The sequence below is a fragment of the Mobula hypostoma genome, chromosome 4 (assembly GCF_963921235.1).
Source record: "Mobula hypostoma chromosome 4, sMobHyp1.1, whole genome shotgun sequence".
Classification (NCBI taxonomy): Eukaryota; Metazoa; Chordata; class Chondrichthyes; order Myliobatiformes; family Myliobatidae; genus Mobula; species Mobula hypostoma.
The window spans coordinates 61,879,282-61,899,378 of record NC_086100.1 but is presented as its reverse complement, the minus strand read 5'-3'; the positions used below and the strand labels follow the sequence as shown (position 1 = coordinate 61,899,378).

The 20,097-nt window shown below is 38.6% G+C and overlaps 1 protein-coding gene across 5 annotated transcripts in view; it reads left to right on the top strand.

Moving 5' to 3' along the window:
* Positions 1-1,215: 1,215 nt before the first annotated feature.
* The window catches only part of schip1 (schwannomin interacting protein 1), a 212,651-nt gene continuing 193,769 nt past the window's right edge, over positions 1,216-20,097 (top strand). Inside the window, exons 1-3 of one of the 5 annotated variants that reach the window (XM_063045853.1) lie at positions 1,216-1,508; positions 6,576-7,139; positions 9,732-9,800. In XM_063045853.1, the coding sequence (XP_062901923.1) occupies positions 6,594-7,139; positions 9,732-9,800 (615 nt within the window). In that variant the 5' untranslated portion in view covers positions 1,216-1,508; positions 6,576-6,593. Of the gene's footprint in view, positions 1,509-1,665; positions 2,069-3,007; positions 3,139-6,575; positions 7,140-9,731; positions 9,801-20,097 lie in introns of those variants that run through there. The other 4 variants (XM_063045851.1, XM_063045854.1, XM_063045852.1 and 1 more) reach the window with 4 other exon arrangements.

The window sequence follows — 20,097 nt, the reverse complement described above, 5'->3', positions numbered from 1 at the left end:
GTGATTTCAGTAATAGTTTCAAAGCATCTCATAATTACAACTGACTGGTTGCATCGTGATCTGGTGTGGCAATTCAAATGTGCAGGAACATAAGAATCTGAAGAGAGAACTTTATTCTTCCCAATACATCACATGCACATTGCTTCCCGTCACTGGCAGTATCAAAGATCTCCACCATGTCATTTTTTCACAGCTACCTTCAGGCGGCAGGTACAGACGCCAGAAATGCCACACCTTTCGTGATTTTTGTTTTGCTATACTGAAACTGTATGTAGGACTCTTCGCTGAGCAATGAATTTGTTGCTGGCTGTGTATTTCAGGGAATAATGGTAGATTGTTTCCTAATCAAAGCAGGTCATGGATAAGGTCATCTCCTCACCCACCCCTCGCCAGAAATACTCATCTGTAAAATCAATCTCTGGTATGATTTTCATGTTTTCTGTAATTGTACATTGAATAATAATCAAAAAATGTACATTCCTTTCTGTTTACGAGCAACTTCCCATACCCTACCAAATGGACTCCACTGGGAATAGGGCAAGTTACTTAATGTCAACACTGAAGCAAATCAACAGTTTTTCTAACTTCTCACACTCAAACTGTGGTAAGTTGTATCCATGGAAGTTATAATTGTATTCATGTTTTATACTCTATGAAAAGTAACTCGTTCGAACGATACTTTAAAAAGAAACAATCCTCTTTTGTCGCTGGTTCATTTTCTGACATGCCTGCTGTGATATTTCCAGTGCAGACGGGATCAGCGTAAGCTGTATGAAGCTTAGGGGCGGGGTATTAAATTCTGACTGTAAATGAGATGTGAAAATTAGAGCAGAGATCAACTAGCGTGATCCGGGGGTTATCACTGACCGAATTTCACCGGTCCAATATAAATATGTTTCCGAGTTTTAACTGAGTTTTGTATTACATATGTCCACAAGCAAACAGTTGGATTTCAAGGTCCCATTGACAAGCCACTTTTCATCTGTTTTTGAATTAATACGTGTCGCCTTTGTAAGAGAATAAAGTATAAGGACCCGAGGACATGACGGAAAATGAAGCTGATGGAAAAAGGAGTTGCAGTCTTGGGATTCAGTTGTCATGGAAATTGTTTAATTCTTCCTGATGGGGCGGGACTGTCTGAGGCGATGACGCTGCCTCCACCAGAGCCCCACCAGAGGCTGCACTGTTCGTCACTCCGCGCCTCTGACATTACAGCAGTAGGACAGCAGACTCCGGGCTTACAATGCAGCAAACCTGAGGTTGGTTCACAGACCTGTGGGGCTGCAACTCACAACACCCGAAATAAAATCAGAATGATAAAATCATTCTCGGACTTGGAATACGCCTGGGTGAAATTGCACTTTTAAATTGGCACTAGAATCAAAACATAATATCTGACAGATACGCAATGCTGGCAAGCAATTGCGGATAAGCCGAGCTCTTAAAGCTTCTTCAATGTGATCGTTTTTCATCCAACTTAAACTCGTAAATCCAGGTGTGCACGGACGGTAGGTATTTCGCTGGCTTTATACCGTCTGCTCCAGTGTAAATATAGAGATTTATTCGCGTGACGGGGAATTTTCTTTTTTTAAAAAAAAATAAGTAAATGACCAACATGAACATATAATGAATGATTTAAAACACGCGCGGAAACGAGAGGCACTCAAAACAACTTTCATGAATTATTCAGATACGACCGGCGTTTTCATACAAGGTCGATGCTTGAGAGAAAAAAGCTGAGCGACGAGAGAGAGAGAGGGGAAAGCTCTTTGGTTCAGTTTGGGAGGATACAACCGATACTGCACCATCACAGCGCGTAGACTATTCAGTGGAGGTCTCAGTGACATTCATCACTGGAAGTGTATTCGCTGCTCTTACTTCGCCGCTGCCACATTACTTGGGCTGGCCTTTTCGTGCTAAGTGAATTAAGTCTATTTTTGAACTCTGGTTTCTGGAGGAGCGAGTTGTACACGAACGAGAAGAAATATTTGTATGAAAAAAACGCCTAAGAAAATTGTGACGCTGCTGGACAATGACTTGATGGGAAATTTTGGTCCAAAAGATGACCGTAAGTACTGTCAGTTAGGAGGAGGCAGCTGCGATTGTGGGGATACTTTTCTATTTTGCTCCGTTAGTCGTGTTTGTATTTATGTTACAGTGGAGAGAATCTCTATTAAGTTCTGCTCTATTTCCAAACGATGCTCGTTTGAGATTTGTAGGAAGAAATTAACACGTCCGGCCAGTACCTTGACAATTTTACACATCCATTACGCAGTAACGTACCGGCAAAGGTTTTTAATTGGGAAGAAATTGCATTGCGATGGGATGCTGTAGGCTTATAATAGAATCCCGTCGATAATGTTCAGGATAAAATAACATGAAAATGGCGATAACTTTAGTGAAAACATCTCATTGCATTTAACTATGGCAGTAGCGATCTGAAGCACCTTTACACCTAATCAGTTTTGCGCCGCGCCACGCTTGCCCTCTGCTGCCCGCTATCCACCGCCCGGTCAAAGTCTCCTACTGTGTCACACCATCAGCTCCGGGCAGGGCTGTGAGTCAGCGCCGGGCAATGAACCCGGCCACAGCCCAGCCCCACCTGCCACAACTCATTTTAAAATCCACATATTTGTCGGCTGACGTCAAAATGTTGCGTTAAAGGGGAAACAGTCCAATTACTTTCCGGGGGGAAAAAAAACACTTGTCATCCTTGCCTATGTCTGATTCTGGTAAAGTGTTTTCATATTTTAGGCAGGCTTCGATTTACTGCGGTATAATCAGTGGAAGAGGATCTCCCTCGCTCTCTCACCCACACAAACATACACACACATTGGCTACGCAATGCATTTCAATGGGGATGCATTTGCCCTACAATTTACACATTAAGGTTTTCAACAAAATCTATTAATATCTGCAGATATTTTTCAAGTGTGACTATGTTCAGCAAGGAGCACTAATACCATTTCCCTTTTAAGGGGACGGCGGCATTGAGATTAAAGCAGAGTTCCGCTCCTTTTTCTCCTTAATCCCTGTGCGTTTGCTGCTAACAGGAGGAATGGGCTGGTTCCCGCGGTAAGCGGCTCAACCCTGTCTCCGGCTCAGTGAAGTTTCCATTTTTTTTAAGAGTTTCAGGAGGTGAGATGTTTTCCTGCCGCCGAGTTGCTGGAGCCGGAGCGGCCGCCACTCGGCGAGCTTCTGTGGAGCGGAGGAGCTGCCTCAGGGCCACCGCAGCTCTGCTTTCCCGGGGTTAGATGCTGGAACTTTCCCTCCTCTTCCTTTTGCGCAAAACAGATCCGCTGGATTAACAGTTTAAAACAGTCAGGAAGAAAAATAATTAAGAACATCAACTTCCTGGAGTTTGTGTGTCAGGGGCTATTTTGCCCCCATTGGTAGTTTTGGCTCTGTGCCGCCGATGCGCATTTTGTAAGGAAAACCCGAGATTATAAACCCAGCGGTTTGGGCCCCCAACCCTACATTGAACTATCTTGTTAGTGGCGGACCTCAGTAGTTAAGGACAAATAGTGTGTTCCACACCTTGTACTACAGGCCTAGAAAGCGCAAGGTGTTGCTTTGTTCAGAAAAATAAATTGTACGAGCCTTTGTGAAAATCTTAAAATAATGACCATTGTCGCGATTGTAAAAGGGTATACCAGCGTGGGCAAATGCTTTGTTTCGCGTTTCTCTGGCATAGGCTGTAAAAGCTGTTTGCACTTCTCATCAAAATGATGGTTTAGTTCTTGTTCACAGACATTTTAATTTGTGAATCTATTATGAAATGTGTCTGGCAATGAAAATTAAATTATTGTCTGTTTAACTGGAATTTGCAAAATGTGATATGCAATTATCAATCACTAAACAATTAAGCAGAATGTCCAGTGCTTTATTTCAGCATTGTACATTGTGTCCATCTGCGTGAATGTGCAGGGAACAATGAGGTGGCGTGAGGGAAAAGAAGGCAAGGGAAAGAGCTGTTTTCCAATAACAATTGATATAAATGAGCAAAAAAAAAGCAATAATCTGTTGGGATTCTTATGTATTTGGTGTTTTATTCCAACAAAAATCACATGTTTTGATGCAGTTAAGCATAAATAAAACATGTAGAATATGTTGCCACCAGTGGGAGAGTCCAACAAATTATTTCTGTCAATGATATTCTGATTGGTTGAAAACTACTGTTTTAATCTCAGCAGGGAACTGCTTGGCTCAATTAAAGATCTATGATAAGATGTGCATACATACTGAGTGAATCTTCCATTCTTTTGACCGTGTTTTGCCACTTTTGAAAACTAACCCTGTTTGAATCCAGAAAAAAAAAGATGCAGATAGGTTAATCAGCTTCATACATTTCAATAGGTCTTGCATAGTCTCTGCAGTTCTCCAGCAATAAATTTCAAATCTGTAGGTTCTATGTTTGCTGTCTTGTGCAGTAGTTTATAGCACATCTGTGAATTCTTAAGCACATCAATTGCTATGACACTCAAATCTCTATCATTACAGAATTTGTAGCAGAAGTTCATTTGAAACTGTTGACAAGGGTGGACAAAAGCTTTTGTTACTGTATTTGATTTTATTTACTGTTGAAAGGCTGTGTTTAAGTTTGCAGGACAGACAGAAAATTAACTTATTTCTAAATTTTTTAGCAAGTATAAATGGTGTTCGGAGCAGACCGCTGAATGTATGAATTTCCATCTGAGGCTTTCAGTCACTTATGGCAAATTGGTTACATATTACTTTGAGGCTGTATTTATACTACACTCCTCAATCCTGAAGTGGAGGGGGGAAGGGGGAAAATCCATTTTTGGATTGATGACTGCCATTCATTTAGTTTAGCATACTGGACTTCAATTTCTGATAGTGTTGCTGAGGATGTCTGGACTGAAACATATAACTGAGCTCTGATAAACTCAAGGATCCACTGGACACATTTAAATAGGTTTGATGCTACATTGAAATTGTATTGCAAGTCAGTTAGGACTTTGACTAATGAATTAGATGACAGCTTTACGGTGAATATTGCTATTTTATGAACTCTGAGTAGGATTACCACTAAATTAAAACTGCATCTAAAGCTGAATAAAAATTACACAGAGAACAGAGAGATTTATGTTGACATGGAGGACAGTAGGGGAAAAAAGAGACTTTCATTTCAGCAAACTAGTCTGGATTTAAAATTAAATTGCAATAATCCAAGCCCATTGTCTAATCTGGTGCATCATACAGTCATCATTAATAATTCTGGTTCAGCATGTATTATGATGAATCTATTGGAGACAGTCTATTGAAATTTTAAAAATGAATCTACCTTCAACACTTTTGTATATATCAAGTTCACTATTTATTGCTTGCCCTTCATGGCCCCTTTCAATGAAGATACTGAACTGGCAATTAAAACATGTAAAATAGGTTGAAGATACAATGCCAGGTCTTTGTTCCAGTGGCCATGTGGGCAAGATGACACATGTCCAAATTTATAGAGCTTGACACTTGGAGGACTGAGAAAAAAAAATTGATTTCCTCATACTGTTATTACTATTGCCCTACATAGAGGTCTTTGGATTTGTAATCCTTAATTGATCCACATGATCTGAAATGAATTTACTTCTGTTTCTTAGATTTTTTAAAATCAATGTAGCATTTAATTCATTATTGGGTTCTCAAAATCCTTTAATCAAAAAAAGTCATTTCAAGCTTTTTGCATCTTGCAAACTGAACATTATGATGATCGGTTTCATCCCTACAACTAGACTTCTGGATTAGTTTAGTGTGAAAAGATTCTCTGATGAATGCCCCTCTCTGGGTTTAGACCAAACCTGTTGTGCAACATGGGTTCAGCATTGGTTTCTTAGCAGCAATACAGCCTCTGAATGCAAATGAATGATGATGTCAAAAGATTGTTTTCCATTTGGCACATCATTGGTCCTGAGCTTTCATTAGTAAATTAAACACATAAGCAAAAAAAGTTGCAAATGGACCATCTAAACAGTAGTCTATAAATATGAAACACGGGATCTTTGACTCAAATTTACAAAATAAATGCACATTGCTGGTTTAAATCTTGAGACCTTTTAACATTTTATTTGTAGAGATGTAAAGAGATTCAGCTAAGATTTTGACAAACATTAAAAAAAATTATTTTTATAGAACTGTGATATAAATGTCAACAAAGCTGATATGAATGAAAAATGTTATAGTAATAGTTAACTGGTCAAAATAAACATTGTTTACTGCTTTGAAATATAAACATTGTTTTACATCCAAATATTTTTAATACTGGTTTTTACAGTATCTGTAATTTATTAAATTTAGTGATGTGATTTGTATAGGAGATATGAAATTTGCTGTAACTGTGATGGCAGGGGTATAGAAATCCCCAGTAAATCATTTACAAAATGTTACTGTTCGAGGAAACTCACTTCCTTCACATCAAATCACAAATGGCTGCTCCAGAGTGGGGAAGCAAGTCTGTTTTGCCATCCATTCCAAAGTGGTTTTAGTCCAAGTAAATATTTTAACATTGTGGAAAGCTAATCAAAAATAATATTCCATTGAATTGTTTTGTATTTATTCCTCAGGATTACAGGGAAGATGGTATGGATTTGGGAAGTGACTCATGTAGTCGAACAAGTTCCGAATCAAGCTCCAACAAAGTGACACCATGTTCTGAGTGTAAATCCTCACCCAGCCTGGATCTTGCCACTTTGGGGGACTATGAAGCAGATGAGGATTATCAAGAATACAAAAAGAAGGTGATAGAAGAGTGGGAAAATGAGTATGGTGACTATTCAGAGAACAATGACTTTGTTAAAACTGCCAACAGGAGTTTAGCAGAGGAGTTTCAAGATGTAAAAGTCATCCCTCCAGTTCCTTCTGTTGTTACACCAGGTGAAATTAAGCAAAATGGCAATGTAGCACCAACTAAAGTACGTGGCAAAGGAAATGAGACTCTTCCAAAGCTGCAAAAAGCATTGCGAATATCAAGTAGTGTTGTGGCCACTTCAGGGACTTTTGTAACAGAAGAACCTCAGCTCCCAACCATGGACTGGGAGGCCCTCGAGAAACACCTTGCAGGTTTACAGTTTCAAGAGCAAGAAGCACAGAATCAAAACCAGACCCAGACAAAAGCAAACTTCACATCTGTAAGTAAATACTTTCCAAAATCATTTATTTGTATTTTTCAACACCAAGTGCTGCTGGTTGTGAAGCAGATCTCTATCTTTCTTTCATTATATGGGTATTGGAAGTGTACAAATGCAATTGCGACAGCACTTTCTATAGGAAGTCCAGTGAATACTGCTTGCCTGAAATGAAGTAATCTCTTTCTCACCATATCGTGCAAAAAATGCTCAAGTCAAGAGGTGAGCTGGCAAGGGAGGTGGTGCAAAAACAACTCGATTAACTGACTAAAATGATTCAGCTTTCCAAAATAGTTTATCAATGCTATCTATTGTCCAATCTCTGTGATGTAAATAGCATGTTTAAGGGTCCATCTTCAATACTAGGGCTTGCAAAATAATAGATTTAGAAAGAATTACATGATTTTTCCTCCAACTATATTTGAACCAAGAGGGTAAGCAATCGTCAGAAGAATAGCCCAAGTCAAGTTCTCCAATTTTTGTCCTATATTCTATAATTTATTCAGAAAATCTATTTCTAATCAGTAATAGCTGATTTTTTCATTGTTGAATGTGTCACTTTGGAAGTCTAATGGAAACTCCAGTTATCGGTCTTGATCTTCTTCCTTTGATGAAGTTGATCGGCAGTAGGTGATAGGCTCTGATTTGAATCGCCGCCTTCAGATATTAGGAAAGGCACAATAAATCTTGTGGGACACCTCAGATCCACAATTTAGATAGGTGGAACTTCAATGTCAACAATTTGTTTCTGTTCTCATTGGAAGTGCCTCATGCTGTGCAAATCAGAATATGTTCACGCTTAAAAAATTATATCCATTGATGATGTGCTAACTTTAAAGTATAAACTTGAAGTATTACTTAATATAAAAAGACCAAAGGAGCATAAATTTCAAGGTGTCAGCCACATTGCCTTACCTGATATTTAATGTCATGGAAATAACTGTTTTACTCCAACCTACTTTATCTGTAGTCTTGTTGGGTTTTGGTGAATAAGTAGGCTTCTTTGCCGGTTGGCAACAGTGGTGTCAATATTTTGTAATTTGCTTCCAAAATGCATTTAAAGGTAGAGCGCAATATGCTGACAATACTAGATAGCACATTTCCAACAGGAAATGAATTTTTAGGTAGTGCTTTCTTGCTTGCTGAGGAATGGCAATGCAGGTATAGGATTATGGTATTACAATAAGGTACTCAGAATGATTAATTTTAATTTGTAATTCAGGATGTTCATTTCCAAGGCCCTGTTGAGTTAGAAAATGTTTTGTTGTTGAGGATTACAATAATGCAGTTTTTGCTTTATTTGTAAAATGATTTCAGGGTTTAGTAATGGATTCTGTCTTATTGGTTGGAGCAGAAATGTTGCTCTTATCAAACTTATTGTCAGAGCAAAGCTGTTTTAATGAATTCAAAGAATTGAGATTCATATTTGATGTTAAAAAACATTTTTTTGGATTTTTATTAGATGTGTTTATTACATTTTTTATATAGTATGAGTTGGTTAAGTTGATTATACTAAAAAATTAGATATTGATTAATTAGATCCATTTAACCTTGAGCTTTGAGATGTTTCATAATTGCATAACATAAATAAAAGTAGGTTTTGCACTGATGAAAAATAAAATTTCTGAAATGTATTCCTATTTAAAAGTTCATTTCCCAGTGATAGGTTTAACAACTGAAGTGTTACCAATCCAGATAAGTCAACCCTATAATATTCATTTCAACCTCTATACATGTTGATTTCTTAAATATGAATGATGTAGTTTTAATTTGAAAAATATTGCACTATCTATGAAGTATTCACCATCTTAGACTGTGAGGTCTATTTTGTTCAATTTCCATTTTGCCAAGAAATATCAACATGTACTTTGGGATATATTAGTGCAGACTAAAAGTAGCATCTTGATCACGTTTTATACTCCGGATGTGGGGCTTTAAAAAGATGTCCTAGATTTTTAAGGCCTTTGGTAATGTAACAACACTTTACCAAAGCGATCCCAAAGTGCTAGCAACTCCCATTACTCTTGTCAGTTTCTATTGGGAAATTTTCGGAGGCATTTTTGGCATTCATCAATAAGGATGTCATCAAATTGGCTGAAAAATCACACTGAAAGTTTCCTGTGCCAACAAATCAGAAGATAAAATATTTTAATGTTCTTGAACCATTTACAGTGGCCAAAATAAATACTGGGATTAAAATGGAAGCAAACATATCAAGCTTTGAACGTATATTAAAAGTAATTTTATTTGATAAGAAACATGCTTTTCAAGTAATCATATGATGAATTCACAATCCATATGTTGAATATGCAATTTGCTTTAGATCTGGAATTACATTTAGGTTATTCTGAATAACAGATAATTTTGATGACCATATGATTTAATGAAAATCTAGTAGATCTGTCACCAACACTGAGGCTCACTTTTATTCTAGAACTATTCAATTTAATTTAAACTTGGCACAGTGTAGTTTCAATGTTTCTCTATAAATATATGTTGTAGATGTTGATAATTTCATTATGTGATAGCAGTGAATTGTGACTTTTTATATTTAGCATTGCATATTTTGTATATTGATTTATCTATTTTCTACAGCAAAGAACAATTGAATATTTCACAATGCCTGATAATGTTTGCTGCTTGCATGTGGAAACAGATTTGCAGGTAATTTATTAACACAATGGCCTTTGAAGAAGACTCCTGACTTTGGCCTTCCAAAATTTGAAGGTTTCATTTAATTTCACTGAATGGATTGGATTAGATTTTTTTTATGGAAGCTAAAAGACAGTTGTTTCCAAATGGCATGTTAAAGTTATTCTCATAACTTTAGCTAGATGTTGTGATGTTTGGATTGGAATACTGATCGACATCGAATTTGGAAACATGATAATACTTGCTCATTGGAGTGATTTTCAGCCAGCCTTATTTTTTTTTAAAAGAATTGCTCCTGTTCTACAGGAAAACTCTGCAGAAGTTCCTGTTTATCCTTGAGTATATCATACTGAAGATCCCACTGGAACTACTAAAGATCCCAGTCAATAAATTGCATTTCAGGCTTATGGCAGAAGTTTTCAGTTAAACAATTAGTGAAGACCCTTGTTTTCTAGAGTGGGTTGGTGAGGGATTGTGGGCATGTCAGTGTTCAAGGACTTCAGATAGAGCCAGCCAGCCAGCAGACAAAGACAGGATTTCCATCAGCGCCCCGGGGGAAACCTGCAGAACTGCACTGGGGAAGTAAGAGATTCCGGGAACTCTTTCTGGCTGGATTTGCCTCGATTCTGAATAAATGAGCATGTTCATTTTGAGTTGAAAATGTTTTCCTTTGTAGTTTTCATAACCATTCAGTATTTGCTATCTGGGCATAGCGTGATAACTTGGTTTTCTATAACTGTAGCTAATCCTATCCACCAAAGGGAGATGCACTTTTTGCTATGTTGTAGTCTATGCAGATATTTCAAGGCTGAAATCATTCAAATTGTAGCAGACTGATCACATACAGACCTCTAACTGTGAAACAGGAGCTTGAATAACTAAACGGCAGAGCAGAATGAACTTTAAACAACAAAACAGTGTGATCAACAATGTGATAAACAGCCATTGCCCATGCACTCAAGCTCACTATTTTCTTATTTACTTATTTGCTTATTTTATTCTTATTACTTATTTTCTAAGTTGAATTGTACAAGCAAGGTGATTAGTTTAATTGCAACTCTCCAAACAGGACTTCAATCAAGTGATTCAGGATAAAAACTCATTTCTCTTGCTCCAGTGAATATTGTTTGCATTTAGTTGGGAGAGAAGTGGAAGGGAGAATTTTTCTGAATCCGGAGTGGAGATGAAAATTTTCAATGGATAATCATAAGCTTGAAATGGATTCCCTGTTTGCTGACTTGATGTCTCGTGAAAGCAATGAGTTGTCGAAATGTCCTTGAGTTATTGGTTGCCATAAAGGACAGTAAAATAAATTATTGAAGGTTTTTAATTTTAACCAGAATATACTATAAAACATGCTGACTATTTATTCCTGTATTGTTTAATATTTAACATTCCCCTTTGGAGCATTGAAAGGATCTACAGAAATAAAACTAGGTATATTCTGGAAATTGCAAAACCTAACGCTGAAAGGGTTAAAAAGTTACTGCATTTTATAATGAATTTAGCAGTGGCAGTATGTTTAGCTGCAGAGGGCACTGTTCACAATTTCTGCTGAACTTGCAGACTATTGTCTGATGCGATAAATCTCAATGCAAAATTGAAGATCATAGACACAATCCAACTCAATGCATCTTTAACATGATGAGAGCACCTGCTGTTAACAATGGAATAGTAATTAACATTCAAAAATAAAGCAAGCTATGTATGTTTAGATGTATACTAGTAAATGTGGTCACAAACAGCCAAGACTGTTGAGAAAATGGAACACTAGTTGGACTTGTTGAGTTATATATCTGGATTTATAGAACAACTTTGGTGAAAGACTTTTAAGATGAAAAGCTTGACACAAACCAAAAGCAATTGTACTGTTGGTAGATTTGTCAAATTCAAGTGAATTACAGCAAATATTAAGGACTACCTTGCTTACTGGTATTGGGGTCGAAATCAGTCCATATCCAAACCTGTTATGTGAGTCAGGACTGCAAATGTATTTATTGATTAAAGAAATCAGATTTTTTGATAGTCCTAAACTTTGGGTAGAGCAGTCAGTGCTTTTTCATCTCTAGCACTTTTACTAAAGATGTTCTATAAATCCATGTAAATCATGTTACAGTTTAACAAGTTTATCCAATGTTTCATTTTCATAGAAGCACTTAAGAATTATAGGACCTAGACAATACATGCAATTGAGGCCTATTTTTCAGGGATGCTTTTTAGTGGGGACCCTTATGATTATTCATTGTAATTTTGATTGCAATGCCACAGAAAGATATCTTATTACCTACACTTTACTGTTTCTGTTGAATCTTTCAAATGGATTTTTTAAAATGATTTTTTTAAGTATACGTAATAAGTAGACTAACAATATGGATAGTTCAAATAAAAAATTTCAATAATATTGTGAGTAGGACTACTATATTGTATGCATCACCGACTCAATAAATATTTATAGCACAACCATACATTTTCTTTAAGTATTTGGCATTCTTAACACTACTCCTGCTGGAGTCTGCTCCTTGAATACTTAGATATTGGTTAATGTTAATTCAGTGCTCAAATATGTTTGCCTGCCATTTTGAGTGACAGAAATAAATGAAAACATGATTTAATGACTAATACATTCTTTAGGGCACATTCTGATCTTGGCCGGGTCCTAGCAGCTACAGTACATTTGGTTTAGCAATTGATTTTTAGTCATTCAAACATTAGGTGGTTATTTTTCCATATTTCGATTAGTATAAAGTAATTTTCCCACAACTATAAAGCAAAGCATTTCCTTTTTTTTAAAACAGAAAAGAAAGTGATTTTACTAATTATTCACTGTGGGTGAAATATTTTTTGGAAATTAGCTGGCAGTTAATCCAGCAGTGTGATCATGTCATGTTGTGTTAGTTTCAAAATTTGCAAACGAAACACAAGTTGAAAATATAACTGTTAGTGAAATGGCTCTTGATAGTCCAGGAGAATACGGAATGGTGACAAAATGGACAGACTCGTGTGAAACAAAATTTAACACAGGAAAATGCTAAGTGATGCAGTTTTTTTTTGGTTAGACTAAGATGAAGAATATCATCTGAAAGGTGTCGAAAGAACAGGTGGCTGGGAATATACAGTATATATACCAGTCTCTGAAGGGGCAGGTCAATTAAAAAACCTTTTTCAAAAAAATTGTAGATGCTATTTCCAACACCACCAGACTCAGGAACAGTTCACTCACCTCAACTCTGAATAGATCCCACATCCTACTTTCAAGGACTCTACAACTCATATTCTCAGTATCTACGTATTTATTTGCGCAGTTTGTCTTTAGCAGCAGATTAGTTGTTTGTCAGTGCTTATGTGTAGTTTTTCATTGATTCTGTGGTATTTCTATGTTCTGTGAATGCCTGAAAGAAAATGAAAAGTATATGGTGACATATACATACTTCGATAATTTTACTTGAACTTTGAATCCAAAACAAGGTGGCTACTGCTAATCCCATCTGTGGAGCTGCATCTAACATGTTATATCCTATTGTGGTTTCTACACTGTAGGAAGGATATGAGAGGTCCTCATACAATAGCAAGGATGTGAGAGCTCACTGCTCCATCGGAAGGATATTAGACTCCCAGAGAGGATATAGTAAAATGTTCCTGGGATAAGCAACTTCTGTTTAGTGGATGTATTGAAGTTGATGTGATTGCTTTTGTTTTATTCCCAAACAGGAAAAGTGAACAGTTGCTTTGTTAAAATGTCTAGACCCTTAATGATTTGAACAAGGAAAAAAAGAAACTGTTTCCTTTGTCTTGGTCTGAAATCCAGAGAACATGTTTTCAATGATTTGCAAAAGAACCAGGGTAATGTGAAAAGTTCTTTGACTTGAAATTTCCTGCCTGATGGATAATGGAAGCAAATTCAGTTATTGTTGATAAAAGGAATGAGATTAACTGGATTGCTTTTGCAAAAATGGTGTAGATTGATGGGTTGATTAACTTTCTTTTAATATTATGAAACTCTTTTGTATTTCTTTTGCTGTGGTGGAGGTTGCAGAATGTGTAGTTAGTAGAGGAGCAATAGAGAGAAAAAAACATGGTGCTAGAATTTTGATTTTTCTCCTTTTGTGCTACAAAATGGACTTCATGAGCACAAGCATCTCATTGAACCAAAGCTACTTACATGCATGTAATGACGTTGAAGTTTATAGTCAAAAGATTACTGTTTTCTTCTGCACTACACTCCATAGGAGATTCGTCATATGGCTTTGTACTACAGGGTTCCACGGAAAACCACGTAACTAGTTTGTCGTCAAGGCCTAGCATTTCAGTTTTATTGGCCATATTTCCTTGCTGTATACAGTAGAGTGGAAAATGACTTTGTGTTCAATTAGTCTTAGCTTCAGATAAGGCTGTAACCATCTAATGAACCATTATTTGGTTAAGAGGATTCTGTTCCAGCTAGATTAAATTTATAATTGGCCTGAATTATGTCCTTGCATTATGAATGAGGGAAAAATTCACTCATCACATTTCCCTCACTATGAACTTAATTAAGAGTGTTGGTGACTAATGCTTTTCCCCACTCACCCATTCAAGCTAAATTTGAAATGGTGTACTTTATCATCATTATAGTTCTGGCCAGGGTTGCTACTTAATTCTACCATTGCAAGTTTGATTAACCTTGTAGTGAGGGTTATCATGAGTTCTGAACAAGCAACAGTTTCTGTGAGCAATGAGCATTCGAGAAGGACATTTGAAACTGACGGAAAAGGAGAAAAAATACAAAAATTGTGGGATATTTGCACAAGCTTTCCCTGCAACTTTAATGATTCCTCAATGCAAGGAGTATTGTAGGTAAGGCAGATGAAGTTGGGGATTGACATGTGGGATTAGGACAATATTGCTATTAGTGAGACATGGTTACAGGAGGGGCAGGACTGGCAGCTTAATGTTCCGGGGTTCCGTTGTTTCCGAAGTGACAGAGGGGGAGGGATGAAAGGGGGAGGAGTGGCATTACTAGTCAGGGGTTCATTTGCTCGTTACTATCATTTGAGTTAATTGATAGATTTCCTCCATGACCGAACTATAAATTTTTGGGATTTTTGTTTCTTGCTGGCAGTTTGATGTTTATCTTTAGAAGCTTTTTGTATGACGCATAGCTCCGGGGTTGAACACCTAATGGGGGTTCTTTTTCTTCACTTTTTCTTGCTTAGTAGGGGTTTTTTCTCATCACCAAAATATTTTCAATCTTTAAAATAATGTTTTTTTTCTTGAGACATTGTAAGTGTTGCCTACTTCGATGTACTCTTGTTGATTTTGGATAATAATAATAAAAAGATTTGAAAAGAAAGAAAGAATGAGATTAAAGAGGAGGAGGTGCTTGCTGCCTTACGCGAATACAGGTAGATAAATCCCCCGGGCCTGACATGATATTTCCTCGAACCTTAGCCACTAGTGTAGAAATTGCAGGGGCCCTGGCAGAAATATTTAAAATGTCCTTAGCCACGGGTATGGTGCTGGAGGATTGGAGGTTAGCTCATGTTGTTCCGTTGTTTAAAAAAGGCTCCAAAAGTAAACCAGGTAATTACAGGCCGGTGACCCTGACATCAGTGGTAGGTAAGTTATTGGAAGGTGTTCTGAGAGATCGGATATACAAATATTTGGAAAGCCAAGGGCTGATTAAGGATAGTCAGCATGGTTTTGTGTGTGGTAGATCGTGTTTAATGAAACTTGTAGAATTTTTCGAGGAGGTTACCAAGAAAGTAGACGAAGGAAAGGCTGTAGATGTTGTTTACATGGACTTTAGTAAGGCCTTTGATAAGTTCCCACATGGGAGGTTAGTTCAGAAGGTTCAGACAGTAGGTGTCCATGGAGAGGTTGTAAACTGGATTCGAAATTGGCTGTATGGGAGAAGACAGAGAGTGTTAGTTGATGATTGCTTATCAGACTGGAGGCCTGTGACAAGTGGTGTGCCTCAAGGATCCGTGCTGGGACCATTGTTGTTTGTTGTCTATACCAATGATCTAGATAATTGGTAAATTGGATCAGCAAGTTTGCTGATGACACTAAGATTGGAGGTGTTGTGGACAGCAAGGAAGGCTTTCAAAGCTTGCAGAGGGATCTGGACCAACTGAAGGGGTGGGCCAGAAAGTTGCAGATGGAATTTAATGCAGACAATGCATTTTGGAAGGACAAATCAATGTAGGACATACACAGTAAATGGTAGGGTACTGAGGAGTGCGGAGGAACAAAGAGATCTGGGAGTTTAGATACATAATTCCCTGAAAGTGGCGTCACAGGTAGATAGGATTGTAAAAAAGGCTTTTGGCATCCTGGCATTCATAAATCAAAGTATTGAGTATAGGAGTTGGGATGTTATGGGGAGGTTGTATAAGACATTGGTGAGGCCAAATTTGGAGTATAGTGGACAATTTTGGTCACCTAACTATAGGAAGGTTATCAGTAAGATTGAAAGAGTGCAGAGAACAATTACTAGGATGTTGCCAGGTCTTTTTCATAGTTATACTTTATTGATCCCGGGGGAAATTGGTTTTCATTACAGTTGCACCATAAATAATAAATAGTAATAGAACCATAAATAGTAATATGTAAATTATGCCAGTAAATTATGAAATAAGTCCAGGATCAGCCTATTGGCTCAGGGTGTCTGACCCTCCAAGGGAGGAGTTGTAAAGTTTGATGGCCACAGGCAGGAATGACTTCCTATGACGCTCTGTGCTGCATCTCGGAGGAATGAGTCTCTGGCTGAATGTACTCCTGTGCCCACCCAGTACATTATGTAGTGGATGGGAGACATTGACCAAGATGGCATGCAACTTAGACAGCATCCTCTTTTCAGACACCACCATGAGAGAGTCCAGTTCCATCCCCACAACATCACAGGCCTTACGAATGAGTTTGTTGATTCTGTTGGTGTCTGCTACCCTCAGCCTGCTGCCCCAGCACACAACAGCAAACATGATAGCACTGGCCACCACAGACTCATAGAACATCCTCAGCATCATCTGGCAGATATTAAAGGACCTCAGTCTCCTCAGGAAATAGAGACGGCTCTGACCCTTACTGTAGACAGCCTCAGTGTTCTTTGACCAGTCAAGTTTATTGTCAATTCGTATCCCTAGGTATTTGTAATCCTCCACCATGTCCACACTGACCCCCTGGATGGAAATGGGTCACCGGTACCGTAGCTCTCCTCAGGTCTACCACCAGCTCCTTAGTCTTTTTCACATTAAGCTGCAGATAATTCTGCTCACACCATGTGACGAAGTTTCCTACCGTAGCCCAGTACTCAGCCTCATCTCCCTTGCTGATGCATCCAACTATGGCAGAGTCATCCGAAAACTTCTGAAGATGACAAGACTCTGTGCAGTAGTTGAAGTCCAAGGTGTAAATGGTGAAGAGAAAGGGAGACAAGACAGTCCCCTGTGGAGCCCCAGTGCTGCTGATCACTCTGTCGGACACACAGTGTTGCAAGCACACGTCTTCAGAAGTTGAGTTACAAGGAAAGATTGAACAAGTTAGGACTTTATTCCTTGGAGCGTAGAAGAATGAGGGTAGATTTGATAGAGGTTTACAAAATTATGGGAGGTATAGACAGAGTAAATGTGAATAGGCTCTTTCCACTTAGATTAGGAGAGATAAATACGAGAGGATGTGGCTTTAGGGTGAAAGGGGAAAGGTTTAGGGAGAACATTAGGGGGAATTTCTTCAGTCAGGGAGTGGTGGGAGTGTGGAACGAGCTGCCATCTGACGTGGTAAATGCAGGCTCACTCTTAAGTTTTAAGAATAAGTCGGATAGGTACATGGATGGGAGAGGTCTGGAGGGTTGTGGATGGGATGCAGGTCAATGGGACTAGCGGAATAATGTTTTGGCACAGACTAGAAGGACTGAATGGCCTGTTTTCTGTGCTGTAGTGTTCTGTGGTTCCAGGAAGTACAGTAGAATAGGCAGGAAATCACACAGAGTAAGCTGAGGGTCAATAATGTCAGTGGAATGGTGCAGGAAGAACAGTGAGGTGGCATCAGGGCTAACTCAAATCCGGGAAACAAAGCTAGAAAAATAATCAAAACCCTTGAAGTCAGATCAATCAAAATCAGTGAACCAATTTACTCACACAGCAATGTGACTAATAATGCTCGACAACTGTGGAAGGGCTCGAATGCTATTACAAGCGACAGAGGTGACAAAAAGGCGTAGGTCCTAGATGAGCTCAATGCTTTCTATAGTCACTTTGACCATCAAAACATGGAGGAACCTTCACAAACTCCCATAGCCCTCGATGACTCTGTGCTTTCAGTCTCTGAGGCTGATGTGAGATCACCTTTTGGGAGAGTGAGCCCAAGAAAAGCATCCAGCCCAGATGGGGGCTATCTGACCAGTTGCTGAAGACCTGTGTTGATCAGCTAGTTGGAATGTTCAGCAATATCTTTAACTTCTTGCTTCAGTAATCTGAGGTACCCACATGCTTCAAGGATGCTTCAATCATACTGGTGCCTAAGAAGAACGTAGTAACCTGCCTCAGTGACTATCATTCAGTAGCACTTGCATCCACTGTGATGAAGTTCTTTGAGAGGTTGGTGTTGAAGCATATAAACTTCTGCCTGAGAAGGGAATTGGAACAGTTCCTATTTACCTACCGTCATACCAGGTCCACAGCAGATGCCATTTCATTGGCACTTCTCTCAATCCTGGAACATCTGGACAACAAAGATGCATACATCAGGATGCTCCTTATCAATTGCATCTCATCATTTAATACTATCATGCCTTCAAAACTAATCAATAAGCTTCAAAACCTTGACCTCAATACCTTGTGCAATTGGATCCTCGATTTCCTCACTTGCAGACCCCAGTCAGTTCAGATTGGCAACAACTTCTCCTCCACAATCTCCAACAGCACAAGTGCACCACAAGGCTGCATGCTTAGCCCCCGCTCTACTTGCTTTATACTTATGATTGTGAGGCTAAACACCACTCAAACACCGTATTTAAGTTTCCTGATGACACCATGGTGGTAGGCAGAATCAAAGGTGGTGACAAATCAGCATATAGAAAGGAGATTGAAATCTGGCTGAGTGGTGCCACAGCAACAACCTCTTAATTCAATGTCAGAAAGACCAAGGAGCCAATTATTGAACTCAGGAGGAGGAAACGGAAGTCCGTGAGCCAGTCTTCATCAGGGGAATCAGAGGTGGAGAGGGTCAGCAACTTTAAATTCCTCGGGTGTTATCATTTCAGAGGGTCTGTCCTGGGCCCAGCACGCATGTGCAATTATGAAGAAAGCACCTCTACTTCCTTAGAAGTTTGCAAAGGTTTGGCATGACATCGAAAACTTTAACAAACTGCTATAGATGTGTGGTAAAGGGTATATTGACTGGTTATATCACGGCCTGGTATGGAAACAGCAATGTCCTTGAATGGAAAATCCTACCAAAAGTAGTGGATACAGCTCAGTCCATCACAGGTAAAGCCCTCCCCACCATTGAGCACATCTACACTGAGTGCTGTCGCAGGAAGGTGGCATCTATCATAGAGGACTCCTACCACCTTGGCCATGCTCTCTTCTCGCTGCTGCCTCCAGAAGGTGCAGGAGCCTCAGGACCCACACCACCAGGTTCTGGAACAGTTATGATCCTTCAACCATCAGGCTCTTAAATCAGAGGGGTAGCTTCACTCGTCCCATCACTGAATTTTTGCATCAGTGAGTTGCATTAGAAGTGTGACACTGAAAGCTGATAAAGGAATTACATGATGTAAATCCAAAGTTTTAAATATATTTTGGTTGTCTTTATCACAAGAGACCCTCTGAATTAAGGCCAGTACACACCAAGTTTTGAGGTTTGCCTGTTCTTTTTCTCCTCTCTCGCTGGATGTAAACATCACGGAGAAGATGAGCATTGAATGTGCATACCAGAATGCCCAGTCTCTGTCCTTGCAGCCAGGCTATGTCACTGGTCTAGTGATGTTTCCAGTCACTGATGAAAATGGAATATGTTTTTCTAAATTAATTTATTTAGGATTTGGGTATCATGACAAGGAATTCTAAATGCTGGTCATTAGATTCTTACTGGGAGTGGTCATTAATTAGCATTTGATTACTGTGACTATTGCTACTGTTCAGTCCATGCTTGGATGTAGGTATAGACTGCTGCATTAACAAATTGGTCCAAGTGGAATTGAACTCTGTTCAGTTAACATTAAATGTCTGCAATTCTGATTTTCTGATCGAAGTTGCATCATTGAAGAAGCTGAAAATGATGGGGCATAAGACTTTAGTGTGAGAAACTCTGATAGCCGTGCTTTTGAGCT